This window comes from Octodon degus, unplaced genomic scaffold (genome assembly GCF_000260255.1).
Source record: "Octodon degus isolate 3935 unplaced genomic scaffold, OctDeg1.0 scaffold00012, whole genome shotgun sequence".
NCBI lineage: Eukaryota > Metazoa > Chordata > Mammalia > Rodentia > Octodontidae > Octodon > Octodon degus.
The window spans coordinates 6,875,298-6,892,459 of NW_004524588.1; the positions used below are offsets into that span (position 1 = coordinate 6,875,298).

The following is a 17,162-nucleotide window of genomic DNA, read 5'->3' on the forward strand; positions in this document are numbered from 1 at the left end:
AGTTTCAAAACCAATTAGTAGGACAGTTTCAATAATTGACACATTACATATTGTTGTCTTCGTAGTGGTTATTCATAGTAATGCAGTTCCCAGAAATTTCTTTCTTTCTTTTTTCTTTTCTTCTTCTTCTTCTTCTTTTTTTTTTTTTTTTTGTGGTATTGGGGATTGAACTCAGTACCCTGCTCTTGCCAGCCAAGTGCTTATTCTACTGAGCTATCTCTCTGGCTCAACTCTGCTTAATGACGGTGCACTAATGCTCTGGAAAAAAGAAATGGCCATATTGCGCTTGTTGAATGGCCATCCTGAACATATCAAAACTGCAGGGTCTTCACTTGTTCTTGACACAGGTTCTAACTCAGCTGCACAGGCTGGGCTCCAATTTGCTCTCTGCCTCAGCCAGAGAGTGCTGGGATTGCGGGCATGTGCTGCCATACCTGATTTATGCATTATTTACATTAATATCTTCATGTATCTGTTTTAACTTATTTGGGAAGCAAAGTTTCTGTAAACGTACATGTGGGGAAATGCTAGCTGTTTATTTTCTGCCTGAAATAAAGGAAGAAATGTGGCAGGATGCATGGGAAGGCAGAGCAGAAGGATCGGGAGTGAGCCCGCAGTGCAGCTGCATGCATCTGAGAGGTGTGCAGGACCTGACAGCGGGTACATTTTATTCAAATGATGCCAGTGGCTGATGTAAAAATGCAGTCAAACATGTTCTTCATGATGAATTTGGAAATTGACTTTAGAGTACCTTCATCACGGTCTTGGAGACTGGCGGGAATAAACCCATAAAGCTCTCTCATTAGCTGAAGATGTCAGATTGTCTACCAGGAAAAGTAATTTAGTTAATTTTCTGGTAGAAAAATATCTTCCTTTTCCTTGGAGATTATGAATTAAGTGTATATCATGGAGCTTGCGAGGGAGGGAGGTTGTGACAGTCTTCACTGTACTTGGCGAAGAAGCTTGGGATTTTGAGAGAGATTTTTGTTTTCTTAATTATGCCTGCAGAAATGTAAATACTTCTGACGGTTTTTCAAAGAAGAACCAAGACAATTATTTTACTTTTGTGTGTTTAAAAATTTTCATGAAAGTTTTTGCTTTTTTTTTTTTTTAGTACTGGGGATTAAACCCAGGGCCTTTGCACTGACCTACACTTCCAGCCCTTCATTTTTATTTTAAAGAGAGAAAGAAAAAAATAAAAAAAAGTTGCAAAAAGGCTGGTATGACAGTAATGATAATTAATGCATTGCATATTGTTATCTGTGTAGTAGTTATTTGGAGTATAAGATATAGGCAAGAAATGTTGTCCAAACAATATTAATTGCAGAAGCCTTTCTTTTCAGTGAACTGAGAGAAACCAGCCTTATAGCTATCTTAACTATCTTGTGCATTATATATGTATATATATTTTCCCCTCCTTTTTTCCCCCTTTCTCCCATCCCACTTTCTCTTTCTTTTGAACGGTTTCTTCCCAATTCACAGTATCTGTTGTGCATTTTCCATCTTATTTACATGTTCAGTTTCTCACACTAGTAAGACAGTGCAATGTTTTTTTTTTTTATATTTATTTATTTATTTAGTGTGTGGCCAGCTCAGCCCACCTGGGGGTGGGTGGGCTGGCATGTGGTGCTGGGGGATTGAACTGAGGTCCCTGTGCTTTGCTTGGCTTAGCTTGTTCTAAGTAGGTGCTTTAGACCACTGCGCCATCTCACCAGCCCCAGACAGTGCAATGTTTACACATGCGAGTTTGATTTATTTCACTTAGGAGTATGGTCTCGAGTTGCATCCATTTACCTGTAAAAGCCTTGAGTTTATCTTTATGGTTGTTAGTACTTCATTGTATAAAAATACCACATCTTTTTTATCCATTCCTTGGTTGATGGGCATTTGAGTTGTTGTCTAGATTTACCTATTACTAATAGTGCTGCTATCAACCTAGGTGCACATATACAGCCGTGGTGTGATGTTTTTAATTCTTCTGGAAAGATACCCAGCAGGGGAGTAGCTGGGTCAAATGGAAGCTCTAATCCTAGTTTTTTGAGGAATGTCCACATTGATTTCCACCATGGTTGCACCAATCCTCACTCCCGCCAACAGTATAGAAGGGTTCATTTTTCCCATAGCCCCTCCAGCGTTTGTCTTTCTTTGATTTCTTGAAAATAGCCATTCTGTTTGGAGTAAGGCAGACTGCCAGTGTTCTTTTAATTCGCATCTCTTGAATGACCAGTGATGTTGAACACTTTTTCATGTATTTACTTGCTGTTTGCACTTTCTCATCTGAGATGCTGTGTTCATCTTAGGTGCCCATTTTTGATTGGGTCTTTGAATTTTGGGGGCCTGATTTTTTTTTTCTTCTTTATATGTTCTAGATAGAAGTCTTTCATCTGAGTGACAACTGGCTAATATAATTTTTGTCTCACTCTGTGGGTTTTCTTTTTTCTCTGTTGGTGATTTCTTTTGTCCCATTCCTTGATTTTTAAAAGCTTTAAAAATATTGAAATAGAGTCTTACTAAGTTCTTAAGGCTGGGTTCAAACTTGTGATCCTTCTGCCTCAGCTTCCCAGTTGTGCACCACCACATGTGATTTAAAAGTTTAATTCTTGGGGCTGGCCAAATAGCTCAGCGGATTAAAGCACCTTCAAGCAGGCACAGGGCTCAGGGTTCGATCCCCAGGCCTGATCTGCTGGCCCTGCCCCCTGGGGAACGCTAAGAGTGCTACTGAGACTGGGCATGGTGGCGCGCGCCTGTAATGCCAGCTCTTGGGAGGCTGTAAACAGGCAGATCACTGAGTCTCATCTAGTAGTGAGACCCTGAACACCCTGTAGACCCTTTCCTGAAAAATGCGCACAAAAAGGTTTAATTCTTCATGAGGCAGTCATTAATTACAGATTGAACATTCCTAATGTAAAAGTCTGAAATCCAAAATACTCCAAAATTCAAACATATGACAAACACTTTTGACATGACACAAGTGAAAGTTAACTCATTGGCATCATTGAATTAAATCAGCTTCTTATCAGATGCTGTGCACCCCTCAGATACACGTACCTGGCCTCTTATGACAGCAGCATTTCAATTTCAGCTCAGATTAAAGTGCTGGGATTGGGATTACAGGTGTGCACCACCACATCCAGCCTTTTATAAATTGAACTTTGAAGAAGACTAGAGCCTCAGGACACAATTAGGGTTACCCAGGATTACCTGCATGCTACTCCCTATGTTTATGCTTTTCTTCTGTACCCATTACCCCAGATCCTTTGACCATAATGTAAGTCTGTAAGTTAACTTAGTTGATAAGGTTAAAGGGCAGAAACTTGACCATAAGAGAAACAGATTCAAAGGTTTCAAAGAATATTTTTTTTAGGTAAACTATCTTTGATCACCATTAAAAAAATACAATAAAGGGGGGCCCACACCTCCTCCCATAAAATGGAACACCCTTTCTTTCAACTGGGAAATGAACCATCATCTTTCCACCTATATTATGGTGTATTATTATGCCAATAATCTTATACTGTAATAAGGCTGTCGGCCATGTGGTTAGTGTGTAGGGTCCCAAAAGTATGAATTGGTGCTGATGGTGCTGAAGAGCATCATAGAGAAAGGCAGAGTTCTTGCTGTATCCCTCCAGAAATTCAATCATTTTGATCCTTGGCAGTGATTACTTTTATAGGCCACGTTGAAATTAGGTGTCTTAAAAAAAAAAATGAAATTAGATGTCCTGTAAAATGTCTGTACTTTGCTATATATTGTCTCCCAGAAAACGCTGGTTTATTTGAGAAGATCACAAGAGAGGGTCCAGGCAAGGTAGGCCAGTTTCCATGGCGCCTGGCCATTGACCTTGAACAGGGGGCCTGAGTGCTCTTGGCTTGTACTTTGCAAATCTGTTAGGCAGCCGCCTGACACAGGTCCATCACTTGTAACATATGTGCCACTGTGGTGGCAGATGTTGATAATGAGAGAGGCTACGTGTGTGTGTGTGTGTGTGTGTGTGTGTGTGTGGAGACAAGGGGCGCTGTGGGACAGCTCTGGAACTTCTGCTCAGTTTTACTGTGAATCTAAAACTGCTCTAAAAAATTGTCTTAAAAGCAAAGCAAGACAAGAACCAGACACATGATCTCTTCTAGTTCTGAGCTGCTTTTAAGTCTTATAATCATTACTTACAATGAGTTGTAGTTTAGTGATGTTCCCTGGTGTTATGGTTTATTTATTTATTTATTTATTTATTTATATATATGTTTTTAGGGAAGGGTCTACAGGGTGTTCGAGGTCTCACTACTAGATCAAACTCATAGTGATCCGCCTGTTTACAGCCTCCCAAGAGCTGGGATTAGAGGTGCGCGCCACCCCACCCAGTCTCAATTGCTGTCTCAGCGCTGCCCTAGGGACCGGGCTGGTGTGACAGGCCCAGGGATGGAACACCCAGCCCCTGCGCCTGCTTCAGGCGCTTTAATCTGCTGAGCTATTTGGCCGACCCCGTGTTACGGTTTAGATCTGAAGTGTCCCCCAAACTCCCCATAGTGGGTCGATTTAATGATGAGGCACAGCTGAATAGACTGTTAGGAGGTGGGGCCGGCCCTGAGGGGGCGGGGCCTGGTCAGAGGAGGTGGAGTCAGGTCAGAGGAGGTGGGGCCTGGAGGGGTTTATTGTGCTCCTGCTCTTGCCTTCTCCCTTTGCTTCCTGGTTGACCTGACTTGAACAGCTTCCCTCTCTGCATCTCAGCTTCTGCCAGGAGCCAGCCCACTGTTGACTGAAATTTGTAAAAACTGTGAGCCCAGTCAACCTCTCCTCCTCTGTTTAAGCTGCGGGGCCACCAAGACACCTGGGCATCAAATTCACGTTTTCTTCCTCTGGCACAACCCTCTTAAAAATTCCTACTTCAGTTAACATGTATCTTACCTTTTTTCTTGATTAAACTCCAGTGAAGACAGTACTACATGTTTTCCCCAGATGGACACTTTGACTTCACAATGGGGGGAGCAGACCAGGGATGGATCTGCAGGCCAGGCACCTGCTAGACAAGTGCTGTACTACTGGTGCCTTCGCAAATCCTTACTGGACAGAGCCTTTATTTTGTTTTTTCTAATGCACTCCGAGTATTGGTTATAGTTCTAGTATTTCTTCCATACAAATAGCTTACGGATTTGCCTTTGCCTTTTTTCCGTCATTTCTGTGCAGTCTCATCTTGTCATACACCTACATCACAGTGGGGACCTCAGAGCTAGTTTCTGTTCCTTGGGCTTTGTTATCTATGCCAAAAAAAATCCATATTTGGTTACACTTTTTCTTATTGTTTGCTCAAATAATAAGAACCAAATTAGATGTCTTTTCAAATTTGTGGTTTTGGTTATTTGGCTCCTTTATGGTGTGCTTCCACTTTGTGAGAAGTGTATAATCTGAGCCAGAGATGGAGGCACGTGCCTGTAGTCTCAGTGCAGGGGGCTGAGGCAAGAGGATCACCACGAGTTGGAAACCAGTCTGGGCTACATAGTGATTTCAAGGCCAGCATGAATGACATAGTGAGATCGTGTCTCAAAAGGCCAAGCAAGCCAGCCAGCAATATGTGACCTTAATGAAATTACTGTAGTCTGTCTCTCTTCAAAGGGAATAGCTGAGTTAGTGGGAATAGCCGAGTAAAGCTGTTGAAAGTCTGAGTGAAAGTGAGCAGGTGGGAAATCTTACTATGGAAAATATAATTGTCAATTAAGTTCTGGTAACAATGTAAATCAAGTGGATAGGTTTTGGTTAGTTGGACAGATTTGAATTCAGTAGTTGATTCTTTTACTCAAGATGTTATAGGGCCGGGGAGATAGCTCAGTAGGATAAGCACTTGCCTGGCAAGCGCAAGGGTCTGAATTCAATCCCCGGTTCTGCCAAAAAGAAAAAAAAAAAAAAAAAAAAAAAAAAAAAGAATTTCTAGACATTATATATACAGCATTCTAGAAATAATTTAGGTTTTGGAATTATAGTGACTTGTGCTTCTTTTATAACTCTGACAGGTACTGTGTGATCTTAAACATATAATGCAGTCTCTGAGCTTCATTTTTCTCCTTCAGTAAAATGAACCTAATGACAGCCTGGCTTAATTAGTGCAAATATTATAGGAGAAGTGTCATTAAGTCATTTTGATGTGCGATCGGTAAATGCATTCGTCCTTAATCAGTGATTCCATCTGTTCTTAGTCATCTTCTTGAAATAATTGCTTTCATTAGGTCACCTTGTTGTGCTTTATGACCTCAAGCGCTTCATGTGCTCATAGGTGGGGCTTTGGGGAAGTGGCTGGATCGTGTGTGTGTGTGTGTGTGTGTGTGTGTGTGTGTGTGTGAGAGAGAGAGAGAGAGAGAGAGAGAGAGAGAGAGGGAGATACTGAATTATGGGTCTGATAACAGGATTAGTCCATTGATTGGTTTAGCATAGTTCTGGGTGTGGCTAATGGGAAGCCCCACCCCAGGTGTGGGTGGCACTAACCAATGGGCTGCTGGCCCGAATGGAATACAAAGGAGAAGGAAGGCTGTATGCCTTCTGCCCACCACACCACAGATCCTTTCTCCTCTGGGATGCCCTCTGCTGTGCTGCCTTGCCTTGGGACTGGCTATGTACTGAAAGCTCTATCAACTGTGAACTAAAATAAGCCTTCCTCTTTAATTTGTGGGTGTTGGATATTTTTTGCAACAATAAGAAAGATATACCTCTCCTCTCAACACATACTTGGTTGGCTCTGCTGAACCTTTCACTGTTGATTTTGCAAGATACTTTGTCTTGTTTTATCATATCTATTGATTTCAGTTTTGTGTTTGCATATAACCATGAGGCTTTATCCTTGTTGATAAGTGTCTGTATCTGTTTGGGCCAAATGTATCTCTAATTTAATCACTTAGACCAGTACTTTTCATGACATGAGTTTTAAAATTAGTATTTGCTAAATAAGTTATTAAGAAAGTATTTCCATGCTTTCTAGTAACTTAGTGCCTTTGTACTTTGCTCTCTTTCAAGATTCCACTTATTTTATCCTTTTCCTGTTAATTTCTTTTCCTCCCATACATACACTATGATCTTGTTAGACTGGCTCTTCTGTTATACGGCAAATTATGTCTGGTTTTGAAAATCCATCTTAAATCCCTGTAGTTCTTTAACCTCATGTGTCTTTGTTGGTTGGTTTTTGATCTTTTTGAGACAGTGTCTCACTATGCTACTCAGACTGGTCTTAAACTCATTTTGTAGCCCAGGCTGGCCTCAAACTCAAACGAACTCATAATGATACTCCTGCCTCAGCCTCCGGAGTGCTGGGATTACAGGCTTCCGCCACTACGCCTGGCTATTTGTTTGTTGGTGCTAGGGATTGAATTCAGGGTGTCATACGTGTTAGGGAAGAGCGCAACTACTGACTTACATTCTCAGTTTGGGCCAAGTACACCTGCTTGCGTTATGTGCTTTCTCTACCTCTAGGAGTTTGCTTGGAGGATTCCTTTCCTCTATTAAAAGCCATGTGGGTAGATGATAGAAAATTCATTTTTCTCTAAAGATTTATGGTGTAATAAGGTACTTTTCCAGGGAAAGGAAACTTTACACTTTTAATTGTGCAATTTAAGATACTGTATTTAACCAAAGGTTATATTTGATTGTGGGATCTGATGTGCTGTCCCTGAAATCTTGCCATTTTGACTTCTGTCCATTCTGTGTTTTTGTACATTTGACCTTAAGTTCTTTCTCAGCTTTCTGGTCTGTTGCTGTTAAATCCTGCCCTGCAGACAGAAGCAGGCTTCTCTTGTGAAATTGGATGAGACCCAGCACCTTTTAGAATGCTGCCCTGGTCATGTGATTTCCAGCAGGGCTTCGAGGTCACCTGGGTCAATGGAGCAGGCGGCAGGAAGCTTGTGTCCCCGAGGTGCACCACACGGGAGAATGTCACAGAGTTATTGTCTCGCTAACTCAGACCAACTTCTGAGTGGGCACATGTAGTGACTTCCACTCATAGAGAAGGGCTGGTGCTTTAGTGCTTTTGATGACTTGTCATACAGCATCTGAAAGCAATGGGAAAAACAGCCACCTTGTCAAACCCTGTGCCACAAAAGAACCTTCTTCCTGAGTAGAAATTGCAGAAGATCAGGTGCTGTGGGAAGCAGTGTTTTGAATCAACACCCAGCAGGTGGTGGTTTCTACTCTAATTCTGTTTTGAACAGCTATTCCCAGACAGTATTGGCAGTCACTGAGCTCCAGAATGTGGCGGGGGTTGGTTTGTTTGTTTTGGGAGACAATATCAACTCCAGCCCTGTCTGCTTACAGTCAGAGGATTTCAGCACATGTTAGATGCCTGCTGCTTACGGCGTACACCTACATCCAAGCTCCTTCTGCCTACGTGCAGATTTAAATATATATGTAAGCACAGAAAAAGGCTTGCTGGAGCATATGAGACTGGGAAATAGAAATCTGGAGAGCGTTTAATTTTTTCTGCATATCAGAAGATAGATAATGGGATACGAGGTTTGTATAGTATGCGCTGTGGCTACACAGTGAGTTTTTTTTTTTCCTTCAAAACGTAGCTCTCTCCAATGTCAAAGGATGGATGAGCTCTAGTCACAGTTTGAGAACTTGTTTGTATAGTTCTATACTATATACCTGTAAGTAGATAGGCACAGGGCAGGGGTTACTCCTAAATACAGCTTCAGTTTTAAAAGGAATTAGGACTTTGAAGTTGGACTGTCTTGGATTCCAGTTTGGTTTCTTCTGCCGATGCTTTTTTAAGTGTTTGTATTTATAAAATGTGATGAATAAAAGGTAGGATACAGAGTAATTATTAAGATCAAATGAGGTAGTGTGTGTAGAAAAACTGCCATAGTACCTTTATGCAAAATATTAAAAAAGCTGGTAGAAAGTTCTACCCTAGTGTAGTGGATTTTGAGCAAGAATATTTGCAGACTGGAATATGGGGTTGTAAAAGAAAATTGGAATTCCTAGGGGCAGTTGAAGCCCTGATGTACAAAGTGTGGTCATAACACGTGGTGAATGCTTATAAAAACTCATGTTAGTGAAAGACACATTGCCCTTAATCTGCCTCAGAATATTTCTCTTGCTTCAAACATCCCGTTCTCACCACTGGCTGAAGCAGTTCTGGAAATTTTCTTTTATGTCCTTAGTTGTGCTGTCATGGCTACTTCATTATCTTGAATTGCTAGAAACACTCATGGCAATTTCCGTCAAATGAAATCATCATGGTGTGTTCTTATCCCCCGTAATTGCCAGATCCGGCACTGTGACAATTCTGGCTGTCCTCAAAGTCAAAGTGACCAGGAAAGGTAAATGTTTTGAATTGATCCAGGACATCGAGGCAGGGATGGCATCACAACTGAAGACAGTCATGAAGGAGGATTTCAAGAACTGCTTCCGAATGTGGGCTGTATGATGGGACATGTGTGATTGAAGGGAGGGGAGTATTTCGAGAGGGACAAATTGCAGCATTTCTTCTTCTGCAGTTTTTGTTGTTTAAAAATTCATCATATGTTTTTATCATGCTTTGCATGCAGGCGTATAGTGGAAGTTGAAATCTCCATACTCTATGCTGACAAGCTTTCTTTTGTATAGAAATACGATTAAATGATTATAAGTTATCATTCCCTCCCCATCCATTAGCATTTATCCATCCTAATTTTTTTCTAGATATTTTTCTTGATTAACATCTTTGACAGTTAATTAGTAGCCAAACTCTTAAGTCTTCACTCAGTAAATTTCATTGGTACCATAGTATGACCGTTTTCAATAAATGGAGACAAGGGCTCATATGTGATTATTTGAGAACATTTTAAATTGTTTTTGAGAACAACATTTAAAAAACAAAAATAGATTTTGCTTTCAAAATTCAACTATATAAATATTAATAGGTGACTCAGTGATTTTCAGTAGGTCACTTAAAAATATTTGCTGAGAAGGACTTAATAAGAACTCACAAATTTTAGGAAACGAAAGTTAACACCCTCATAAAACATGTTATAATTTTCTGAGTCTCACCTTAGAGGTAAGACTTAAAATTAATTGTTCCTAGGAGAAGTCATGTATTAGCTTAAATTGATGGTAAAGTATAATAGATGTTTCATGAAATGAGATTTAAATGGGGTATTGGATAATGGCAGTAAGATATTGAGTACTGGGCAGGGGTAATAGGAGAATGGATTTCAGAAAAAATGGGCCCAGATAATAAAATCTTTAATTTCTATTAATATATTTAGGCATGTTCAGGGAGTTTATTCATCTTATTTAAATTTAAATGAAATAATTTTACTTATTTTAGTTCTGTTCTGGAGCATTTAAATAATATTTATGGTATTTTCACAGTATTAATTTTGTGTAGTTCTCTGTTAGCTTGAAAAAATGCTTGCCAGCTCTTTAACTTGCATGATTGGCACAACATCCAGCAGATGTAGAAGCTCTCTGAATAATATCTATTGACTTATCTATTGACTGATACTTGAATCTATTGGTTGGTGGCATCTTTGGATATTGTAAAATTTTAATTTAAGTTCCTTCCTCAAGTCTTTTATTGAGACAGAAATCTTTCATTGACAGCAAAGAGTTAAGTAGTATTTCTCTGAAGCTCTTGATTCGTACACTAATTGATCAATTTTTTTCCCCCGAACTGAGAGTTGAATCTTTACCCAACAGGGGGCCCAAGTTACCTAGCTTCTTGATGAATTTCTTTATGGTCTAACGATTCTTTCTGAGCATTCAGCACATTTATGGCCTTGGAGAAACTCATTAGAAGTTTTCTTGGAGTATATTGAGTTGAATGACTGCCTATTTGGAAATCTGATGTGCTTGGTAAGTTTCTGATGATCTATCTTCATGAGAACATATAGCAATAAAAGCAAGACCTTGACAGTTACATTTCTTATGATATGGGAACTCTTGTCTGTTGTACAATCTATGTAAGATATTAATTTAACTAAAAAGCATGAAAGAGACTTTTTAGATGCTAGGTATTTGAAGCCCTCAGTTCAGGGCTGAGCTCACAACATTGTTGGGTATTTTAACTGTGTCTCTCTGTATGTGGAATTGTGTGGGTCCCTGACTTTCTGTGCATAGTGAGAGGTAGAGGTAGAGGCTGAAGAGATATGACTTGACTTGGGCTGATAGTTCATTTTGTAAAAGCAAAAGAGGCTCCTTATAGTGTGAAAGGAGCTGTGAAAGACTTTTTTGTCTTCCTGTATCTGAGATGTTTTCTCTTACCCTTATGTTGTATTTAGGGCTTACAAGGGAAACAATTTAATACAGAACACATAATTTTTATAATTATGGATTATAAAATTATTTATTTTAGAGTTATTTTATAATATTCACTGAAAGATTCAAGTGCAGAAGAGTGCCAGAGTTCTGTCCATGTGCTAGAGACCCCAGAATCCAGCTGAGAGCCTAGATCCTTCATGCATCCAGCTGAAGACTGAACCCACGGCAGCGTCTTCTACAAGTCCCACCTGGAGGCCTAGAGCCCACAACAATGTCTTACACAAGTCTGTTTTGTGTATCTGCACTGGGAAAACCTAAAGGTCAAGTGGTAGAAGCTAGAAAATCTGCACCACGAGGAAAAATATCTGTGCCAGCAGGCTGAGGGGTCTGCATTGGAGCCAGGAGGTGTCCTCAGGGGGGAACGAGAACAGCTGAGCTCCATCAGGAAGACATTGTGACCAGCTTCGCTAGGAGGATGAACAGTACACCACCCTTCCCTCTCCAGTTCTCCTTTTTATGCTGTTGGCAACAATCTTTAAGTGAGCTTTCCACACCCAGTGCCTCACTGATTCAGTTCAGCTGGCTGTTACAAGTTGATCAGTTAATCCGCCACACCTTACCTTACAAAGCAGTTTCTATGATACAGCGAGATTGTAGTCATACTCCTAAGCCCATGATGTAAATCCTCATGGTCTACAAGAGAAACTGCATCTTTTAGGGTTAGAATAGTATATCTTTTAATGACATTTCTGAAGTAAGGGGAAAACGATGAAATAGCAGGATGGAGCTTAGGAAACATTTAGGAGATATTCAGGGATGCTTGATTTTGATGTATGTATGGCATTCAACCTCTTACGAGAACTGTTGGGGAAATAAAGTACTGTGTAAGTGTTAGGTAGCTAATAAACACTGAATTGAAGTTGGGTCCTCTAGAGTTCTAATTCTTTCTCTTTTTTTGTACCAGGAGTTGAACTTAGGTCCTTGCACTTGCCAGGCAAGGCTCTAATTCTGACTCCTGTTTTTTTATTTTATTTTATTTTATTTTATTTATTTATTTGTGTGTGTGTGTGTGTGTGTGTGTGTGTGGCCAGCTCAGCCCACCAGGGGGCGGGGCTGGCTGGCATGTGGTGCTGGGGATTGAACGGTGGTCCCTGTACTTTGCTCAACTTGTTCTAAGTAGGTGTTTTAGACCACTGAGCCATCTCACCAGCCCTGACTCCTGTTTTTAATCAAATGGTCGCAGTGTCCCTTTGAGGAAGTGAAATCATGTGACTAGTGCTTCATCCCTTTTATTGTGTGGCATGAGGCTTGCTGTGTGCATCCTGATGAGTAATAAAGTGCTTTCTTCTTTGAAATTGTTTAACTTTGTTGAGAACATATGTGTATATCTTTTGAAAAGATAAAAGTCTATATAAGAGTAAATGAAAAAAAAAAAAAAAAAAACTCAGCCTCACTGAAGTGTATACACAGTTTCTTCTCCCCAGAGGCGGTCATTTCTTATATTTTTTGTGGGACCGGAGCTTGAACTCGGGACATTGTGCATGCTAGGCAGGCGCTTATGCCCCTGAGCTATATATCTCTGGCCCCTAGAATCTGTGTTGAAACACTTGATTCTTCAAGAATTTGAAATTATTCTTCTGTTGGGTGTAGCCCTTGCTCCTGTGTAGGGATTGGCTGCTATTCTTACCCCTATTTTGTAATGCATTCTTTTTCATTTTATCATTAGGGATCTTGAAAAATGTTCTTTTTATTCTCAGATTTCTCAAGTTTTACAGTGATGTGCCTTGGTGGGACCCCCCTTTTTGGATTACCCACACACTTGATAGGACATTACCCACACACTTTGTTTGCAAGTATGCTTATGCTTCTGTAGTGTTGGGAAATTTGATGAGTTGTTTGTTCCATTACTTTTTCCTTTTTAAAAATAGTTATTTTAGCTTACAAAAGTTATATTTATTATTTTGAATAATATACTTCAAAGTATATGTATATCATAGAATGGCTGAATCAAGCCATTTAACATATACATTAAAACATACTTTTTGTGAGGAGAATAGCTACAAGTTCTCTGAGCAATTTTTCTTTTTTCTTTTTTTTTTTTTAATGTTTTTAGGGAAGGGTCTACAGGGTGTTCAGGGTCTCACTCCTAGATCGGACTTGTAGTGATCCTGCTGTTTACAGCCTCCCAAGAGCTGGGATTATAGGCGGGTGCCACCACGCCCAGTCTTAATTGCCATCTCAGCTCGCCCCGGGGGAGGAGTCAGCACGGCAGGCCTGGGGATTGAACCTCTGGCCCCTGTGCCTGCTTGCAGCCACTTTAATCCATTGAGCTATTTGGCTGGCCCTCAGTTTTTTGAGAATAAGATATACATCATTATTATCTAAAGTCAACATGTTGTACAATAGTTTTCTATCCTGCTGGGTTCAAATTCAGAGCTTTTATATGGAAGAACACCCCTAGCCCATTTTTTCATTTTTTTTGAGACAGAGTCTTCCCTAGTTGCTAAGTTGCCTAACCTGGGCTTGGGTGTGCACTTTTCTTCCCTTAGCATCTCAGAATGTTCGAATTATAGGCCTGCACCACCACACTTGGCTACAGGACAGCTCTTGAATTTCTCTTTCCTTCCTAACTAGAAATTTGTATTGGTATCAGTACCTCTATCTCACTGCCTTTAGTCGCTTGTGACCACCCTTCTGTCCTCTGCTTCTAGAGTTTGATTATTTACATGTGAGAGCCTATACTTCTCCTATGCCTGATGTGCTCACCTGGCATGATATTCTCTAGAGTAAGTCATGCTGTTACAGATGACTGGGCTTCTTTATTTTTTAGGATTTAATTGTAATCTATTGTGTATACAGTGTATATGTACCATGTTTTCTTTATCCATTCAGCTATTGATAGACAATTAGGTTGGTGCTGTATCTTGGTTCCCATAAGCAACAATGAACAGGAGAACATCTCTTTGGATATATACTCAGTGGAGCTGCTTGATCAGATGGGAGTTCTCTTTTTCATGAACCTCCATAATGCTTTCCAAAGTAGCTGTACTAATTAATATCAAGGTTACCATTTTCTCTACATCGTTTTTATTTCCTTGTCTTTCTGGAATTTCTTTTTTTTTTTTTTTTATTTTGGTTTGTTTCTTCTTCTTCTTATTTATTTATTTATTTATTTATTTTGGTGGCCTACTCAGCCCATCCTAGGGGAAGGGCTGGCTTGGCCTGTGGTGCTGGTGATAGAGCTGCAATCCCTAGGCTTGCCTAAGCTTGCCTAAGCAGGCGCTTTAGACCGCTGAGCTGTCTTGCCCACAGTAGTAACTTCTTTTCTTGCTTTATAAGTAAAGACATTATTTATAGTTATTTCAAATTTTTCTTCTGTTTTTACTTCTGATGATGTCTGCTCTCCACCACACCCCATCCCACTTTGTTTTCATTTTTTTTTAATAAAAGAAAATTTCATATAGGTTAGATGATCCTTCATTGTGCTTTTGTGTTAAAGAGGCAGGCAGCTGTGTAGTAAAAATTTAACCTTGCCAGAGAAAGGGCTAGCTTTTGTTCATGGCTCATTGGAACCAGTCCCTAACTTTAAGGCTGGCTTGTTGAGAGGTTGACCTGGGACTTCAGGCCGCTACAGAGTCTCACAGACCTGGATGATGAGTATTTTGGACCCTGTGGTAGCAGCTTGAGTCTAGAGGACCTAGAGACTAAGGCCAAGCCTCTGGGCAGCTAGCCCTGTCTTTTTGATGAAACCCCAGGGAAAGCTATGGACGTCAAAGTCTATGTGAGGTGTCTTGGTTGGCCATATGCTGAACGTGCCATTGCCCATTGCTACCAAGCAGAGTTAACCCTGTCCCTGGCTGAGAGCTGTCTGGGACTTTGTCCCATATGTCTCTTTGTTTTCTAATGTTTAGTACCTTCTGAATGTCCTTCTGGTAAAGTTTTGTTGTTGCTGTTGTGGTTTTGAGGCTGGGTCTTGCTATATATTCTAGGCTGGCCTTGAGCTTGCTGTGTAGCCCAGGCTAGCTTTGATCTTCAAGTGAATCCTCATGCCTCAGCCTTCCGAGTACTTGGGTTACAGGTGTGTGCCATCACACCCAGATCCTTGTAGTAAATTATCAAACCTAGAATGATTTGGGAAGTATCTCACTAAGCTTTCAGTGGGTGTTAAGAGGTTTGTTTTGTGGACTTCCTCCAAATTTCATAGCAGCAGAAAGCTCATTAGCTGTTTTGTGGGCAAATGATGGGACTTATCAGCACTAGGTTGATCTTGTTGGGTTTCTTCATTCATAGGCTCTAAATTGCTTAGTCTTTTCTGGTTAGTTTGTGCAGAAATGAGCTCTCCCTTCGTGTGTGTGTGTGTGTGTGTGTGTTGGGGAAGGTATATAGATCTGATTGCACGTGTTCTCAGTGTTGGGTTGGGGGTGAGAGCTTGTGGTAGCCCTGATTATGGACTTTCACTTATGCTATTTTTTTTGGTGATTATCTCGCCAGCAGAAGTAGCAGAGGGTCTTGAGGGAGCACATGAGCCAGGGTGCCTGATATCTGTGTGTCAAGAAGTTAGGGGAAGCTTTGTGGAGAAGGTGATGTTCACAGTGACACTGAGTGGTGACAGAGAGACACCCAGCGGACTGGAGGGAAGGGTGTTCCAGGGACAGGAAGTATCGCTTTACTAGGGAATACAGGCAAGGTACCAGTGACATCATGGTGCACATACTTAGGAAAACAGCACTGGGGGTATCATAAGAGGGATTTGTAGATGGCAGGGAATATATGTCTTGATGGTTTACTAATGAATACCATGTGTGAATGCCATGAACTCCAGACAGTGGAGTTCTAAATGAAGTTTTTGCTTAGTTGGGATTTAGATTTCTGTCATTTAGTATGACAAGTGTGGCTTTAGTTGTAATATTTTATTTTATTTTTTTATGTATTTGGTACAGGGTCTCACTACACAGCTTGTATTTGTGGTGGCTGGCTCAGTGCGTCCTAGTGTGGGGCCGTTGCAGCACATGGTGCTGGGATTGAACCCTGGTCCATGTGCTTGCCTAAGCAGGTGCTTAGTCCGCTGAGCTATCTCGCTGGTCCACCTGAATACTTTATAATGGTAATCTGATGAATGTAGCTCTAAGTAGATACTAGAATTTAGATTAGCTACTGCTTATATCTCAGTATTCAAATAGTGAACTAGTGGCTTTATAGAACTTTAGATTTGCTTTCTAGAAAGCTAAGGTAGATTATAATTGGGCTTCTGAGGTTTAAGAATTTCAGTCTCCCCATTTTTCTATGGATTATTTAGCTCTTTTAGTCTACCAGCCTAGCTTTTCATGATATGTCACCAGACTACCTTTCGGGCTTTTTTTCTGGTTTTCTCTGATATGTATTTGATTCTTCAGGGGGAAAAAAAGTCAGTTTTTCCTAAACCAAACTTGAGTTCTCATACCTCAGGTTCTTGCTTTTAGAATGCTAATCCTGCCTTTGCCTCCTCGGCCAACCCAAACCCATCTCCACTTATCTTTTTATTTTTTTGGCAGTTCAGGGGATTGAAGCCAGGACCTTCACACTGAACTACATGCTAGCCCTTTTTATTTCTTATTTTGAGATGGGGTCTTGCTAAGTCACTAATTTGAAGAAGTGAGACTCACACTTTGTGATTCCCTGGACAGGCCCCACACCTGAGGGGAAGCTGTAGCCATGTGTGGGCCATGGTGGCTCTAAAGTGTGGGCTCATCTCGTGTGTGAAATGTTGGTGACACACAGGAATAACTTAAAAATCAGGTTTTACCTGTGGCCTAGGTCTCAACATTTTGCCCATGTTTTACATAGGTTAAGACATCATTTAGACCTGACACTGAGTACCTGTGTCAGGCCAGCTTCATGGCAGAGCTCTGTAACTGGGGTTGGCCACGAGATGTGCAAGTGCCCAAGGGCCTGAGGGATGGGTAGCTGAT

At 40.7% G+C, this 17,162-nt stretch overlaps 1 protein-coding gene across 2 annotated transcripts in view; it reads left to right on the plus strand.

The window, feature by feature from the left end:
• The window catches only part of Dera (deoxyribose-phosphate aldolase), a 111,390-nt gene that overhangs the window by 10,258 nt on the left and 83,970 nt on the right, over nt 1–17,162 (plus strand). Inside the window, exon 1 of one of the 2 annotated variants that reach the window (XM_023709589.1) lies at nt 4,976–5,036. The exons of the other annotated variant lie outside the window; for it this stretch is intronic. Within the exon in view, the coding sequence (XP_023565357.1) occupies nt 4,991–5,036 (46 nt within the window). The 5' untranslated portion in view covers nt 4,976–4,990. Of the gene's footprint in view, nt 1–4,975; nt 5,037–17,162 lie in introns of those variants that run through there. 2 annotated transcript variants of the gene reach the window in all.